This window comes from Eleginops maclovinus, chromosome 14 (assembly GCF_036324505.1).
Source record: "Eleginops maclovinus isolate JMC-PN-2008 ecotype Puerto Natales chromosome 14, JC_Emac_rtc_rv5, whole genome shotgun sequence".
In the NCBI taxonomy this organism is placed as follows: domain Eukaryota; kingdom Metazoa; phylum Chordata; class Actinopteri; order Perciformes; family Eleginopidae; genus Eleginops; species Eleginops maclovinus.
The window spans coordinates 15327322-15331985 of NC_086362.1; the positions used below are offsets into that span (position 1 = coordinate 15327322).

Sequence of the window (4664 nt, forward strand, 5' to 3'; positions counted from 1 at the left end):
CATTGAAAAACTGAATTTGAATCACATCATTTGAAATTGTATTGTTTAATTTGCATCATTGCATTGGAAAACTGAATCTGAATTGTATCATTTGAAATTGAATTTATTAGTTTGGAACTGAAGTCCAATAAAATTGGATCCTCAATGAAAATTCAACTCTCTATACATATTCACATTCAGTTCTCACAATTCAAATTCAGTTCTCAAAATTCAATTTCAAGTTACTGTGACAGACATCCGGGTAGTTGAAGGATGCAGAATGAGCAATCGAGCGCAGACACACAGGACTCCTCTTCGGCCAATCAGCACCTATGTTTTTTAAGCACAGTATGCTTTCTACCCGCCATAAAAACGGAGAACTCGCCTTGCCTTGACTGAGTGAGAATGGATTCGGCTGGGACAAATACGGTAATGGCAATTTAACATATATTTTAACGATCTTTTGTTTAACTGTTGTTAAGGTTGTAGCTATTTTGTAGAAACATTTCGTTTCGTCAGCGAGCATAAACAAATCATGTTTACAATTACATTAGACAACTAGCACGTTAGCATTGTTTCAGCTAACGTTATCATTTTAGCAACGCTGCAACGAGCGCTGGACATAGTCTACAAACAGCAGTGCATACAATAACGACACATATTCGTTTTTTACTGTCAGTGAATAGCACCGAGTGAAAGTCAACGTTTTCTTTATATCTAGTGACAGTGATCATGTCGTTAGCTCAGATAAGTACCGGTAAACTTAGTCAGAAGATCTAGAAATAGAAGGCATCATGCTAGCTATCTTGCCAGTCCCACCTGTGACTTGTCTGTCCAACCCCCCAGTCAGCTAATACATAGTGTGTCAGTGATTCACAGTGGTATCAGTAAAGAATAGCTCCACTGGATGAAATGGGTTGCATTACTAGATGGTGTATGTTAACAGTTCAAATTGCTTTTGCAGAACATTGTCATTCAGGAGTGCTTGGCCAGACTGAGGGAAAGACTGCAGTGTGCCCTCAACAACAACCCTCCTGATCTTGACTATTTAGAATATATAGTTACCCAAGAGAGGACCTTCATAGATGCAATGGAGAATGTAGCTCTGCCTAATGATATGTGAAACCCTCCATCAACTGAGCAGTTTGCTTGACTTGCGGAATAAACCTCCCCCCTCAATATCTGTGGTGAGGAGTATAGGTCCCCATGGACGTTTAAGACTACAGGTCACAGAGGACCACCTCCAAAGTCTTCTTCATTTAGGTCTACCTGCCACATGTGTAGCAGACATTCTTGGAGTCTCAAGAAGAACCATATACAGGAGGATGCAGGAGTACAACATGTCAGTTAGGAGTCTGTATTCCACCATGACTGATGATGCTCTGGATAATGAAGTGAGAGCCATCAAATCTAGACTACCTCATGCTGGATACCAGATTGTCAAGGGGTGTCTTGAAGCAGAGGGCCACCATGTACAATGGACCAGACTCAAGGCCTCTATGCATAGAGTTGATACAGAGGGCATCTTATCAAGAATGACAAGTATGGGCTGTGTTGTTCGTCAAAAATACTGTGTTCAAGGCCCACATTTTCTGCAGCACATAGGTTTGTATATTACATTTGAATATAGCAGAAAATAGTTATCTTTGGAATAATTTTTTGCGGGTAATTATCCTCTGCTTCTTTCTTTTTAATTAAACCATGTCCTTTTTTCACCAGATATAACATGGTGATATTCGGTGGCATTGATGGCTACTCTAGGAAGGTAAGTTTCCTACTGTAACAAAATACATACTCATGAAAATATTGCTGGTACAATCCATCATTTTTTGGTAGGGTGTCCATCTTATGACAATCATCCCATAACTATTATTAGTATAACTAAGTCTGTTTTCCACCCGCTAGATCATGTACCTCAATGCTGGATCCAACAACACAGCAAGCACTGCACTTCAGTATTTTCTGGATGGAGTGAGGAGATTTGGATGGCCTTACAAGTGATTAATGCTGCATTCAATTTATTTAGAATTATGGTTCTCATCGTATCTTTTAAGCAATATAAAGGATTTGTCAGCCGTTTATGAAACATGAAATTATCAGGATTTATTCAATGCTGCATTTAGTTTTCATGAACCTGTGTGAGGAAATGATCCAGTATTTTTAGTGAAGGTTTTTTGTGGATTCAGTTGTATGGATACTAATTTCAACATCTAATGTGTTACAGGGTAAGAGGTGACCAGGGTGTTGAAAATGTCAGCATTGCACAGATGATGTTCACTGTGAGAGGCACAGGACATGGAAGCTTTATAAGTGGAAAAAGCGTGCACAACCAGAGGTGAAGTATTCCTTTTGCAATAATTATTATTATCAAATTACCTCAAGATCCAAGTAGGTACATGGCATGTGCTGTTGTTATTGCCCTTCAGTGTGATATTTACTGCAGTTGAATTGCTGTTTGGCTATACTTTTTTAGTTTGATTGACCCTTGGGGAACTTTTCTATGTATGAATTGTAGAATCGAACGTCTATGGAGGGACGTTTGGACAGGAGTTACACACATTTACTATGACGTATTACACAACCCGGAGGAAGATGGATCCCTCGACATCTCGGATAACCTTCATCTCTTCTGTGCTCAGTACACCTTCCTCCCCCGACTCAAGGCTGATTTGGCCAAGTTTTCTGCCGGATGGAATGATCATCCTATCAGGACAGAGGGCTTCCTTTCCCCAAACCAGCTATGGGAGCTTGGGATGCTGCAGCACCCCATCAGAGAGCCTGAGATGTCTCAGGAAAATGTGGCAGTTGAGTAATAATGGCAATGATGTTGTTGTCCTGCCTTTAACTATATGTTTTTCAATCTACATACTGATAATACTATCTTCTGTTCGTTTTAGGGTCTCCAAATTGAGCATATTGATTGGGAGAGCTCAGTGCTCTCTCATGACAACTCTGCTAACCCAGGTGTTACCGTGCCAGAAATTGAATGTCCATTGAAGACCGAGGACATTGAAGCTCTATGTCTTGCCGTTGATCCCCTTTCTCATTCAATTAGTTTTGGAAGAGACATTTATTTGACCACGCTTGCACATGCCTTGTACCTACTTCACCATCATTGACAGTCGTGTACCAATCCGAGAAACTAATTGAAACTAAATAAATAACAAAATGTTGTATTTTGCTTCCAAACTTTTTTTATCGGACACACTCACATTCATTCTGTCAAGAACACAGTGAAGGACATCTTCATATTTGAAACAGCAACATTTCACCTATACCTGATGAAATGCCTGCCCTAGATGGAAGGCCTCTATCACCACTTGTTTGAACTCAGTATAAGTTTGCATATGCTTAACAGGCAGGCGGATTGTATTACTGCATGCGGCGACTGTTGGGTAGCAAACAGTATGTACACCATACTGGATGTTACAGGTGTGATTGAACTGCACACAGACTCTGAAGTTTATCTTCTCTTCTGGTAAGACAGGAATGTGGCCCTGTCCTGTGAGCCACTGGAGAAATGTACTGGGGGACAGGTGACCTGGATAGTCACCCACCTCTGGATGTTCACCTTTTCAGAGACATAAAGCAAACAATCATATAAATGAAATATTGGACATGGTTTACCTGTCCCAGCACAGAGGTAGAATTTGGAAATCTAATCTGACATAAGTGTACTTACAATGATAATGTAATCTACATAGAAACTTCATGAGATGTGTAAGACAAACTAAGTACACAGAGTTTACAAGAAGAAAACTAAATGAGCAATTACATGCTTCCAGCTCCTGCAAGTAGTCCTGTAGATGGTTCATAACGCTCACTTCCACCTGTTCTTGGTTGGAGCCCTTCTCACTGAACTCAGGATGGCACACCGCAAAGACAAAGTCAGCATCAGCCTGGTGAGAGAAACAATGTATCGTTAGAGCTAGAGAGTTAATGAATAGAGCAAGCGGCACTGGGTGAGAACAAAGCCAATGAATGAGAGAAATAAACTGTCAGTGTCAGTCAAAACAGACACACTGACAGAGGAGAGACGGAGAATTGGTATTTGAAATAAGCTGAGTTTAGGACTTGGAATCACTATTGGTAGTAAAAAGTGATATCAGTACAGTACATACCTACTAAAGCCTATATCTATTAACTCACCTTCACCTCCACACCAGGGACAAAGAGTGGTTGACAGATGTTTGAGTATTGGCTCATAAGATCAGCGAGACCATAAAGTTTCAGACCTTCATGTAGCTGGGAGAGAAGGGGCAGCAGCCGAAGTATGGCATGAAGAACAACAGCACTAAAATATAGAAGGGAAAAAGAAATGCTGTACATTAACTCTGTGGTACTCCATTGGCCAGAATGCTTTGTGGTTTGAGTATTCCTATGTTTTACAATATTCAACACGCCAGTGAAAAAGGGGTTACATTAACATCCTTGACAAGGATCAGCATAGTGAAAAAACTATTTTACCGAACAATTTCTTCCCCCTTTTCAACTTTAACAGGTCCATTATAGCCACAGCTCAGAATGTCATCAGTCAGTTCAGTCATTGTAGCCTCTGTGGCCGACTCAACCTTTAAAAGACACACACACACACAGGGGAAAACCCACTGAATAACGTGGGGTGCTCCAGATAGTCTGGTTGGCGTATATCATATATCACAATATCTTTGACCAAATATCTCAGT

General features: G+C 40.5%; 1 protein-coding gene across 1 annotated transcript; it reads left to right on the top strand.

Annotated features, from left to right (window-relative positions):
* The first annotated feature begins 382 nt into the window (after positions 1–382).
* LOC134876035 (uncharacterized) lies at positions 383–3147 on the top strand. Its single transcript, XM_063900867.1, has 6 exons — positions 383–408; positions 1699–1744; positions 1885–1976; positions 2204–2314; positions 2495–2783; positions 2877–3147. Exons 2-6 carry the CDS (start codon positions 1706–1708, stop codon positions 3096–3098), a joined length of 753 nt encoding a protein of 250 aa, XP_063756937.1. The 5' UTR covers positions 383–408; positions 1699–1705; the 3' UTR covers positions 3099–3147.
* Positions 3148–4664: the final 1517 nt, after the last annotated feature.

Bases quoted from the DNA above. Each gene is read 5' to 3' on its own strand.
- LOC134876035 (XM_063900867.1), top strand. From the start codon at position 1,706: ATGGTGATATTCGGTGGCATTGATGGCTACTCTAGGAAG. The intron at 1,977-2,203 runs GTGATTAATGCT...AATGTGTTACAG, and splicing joins AGATTTGGATGGCCTTACAA to GGTAAGAGGTGACCAGGGTG. The intron at 2,315-2,494 runs GTGAAGTATTCC...TATGAATTGTAG, and splicing joins AAAAGCGTGCACAACCAGAG to AATCGAACGTCTATGGAGGG.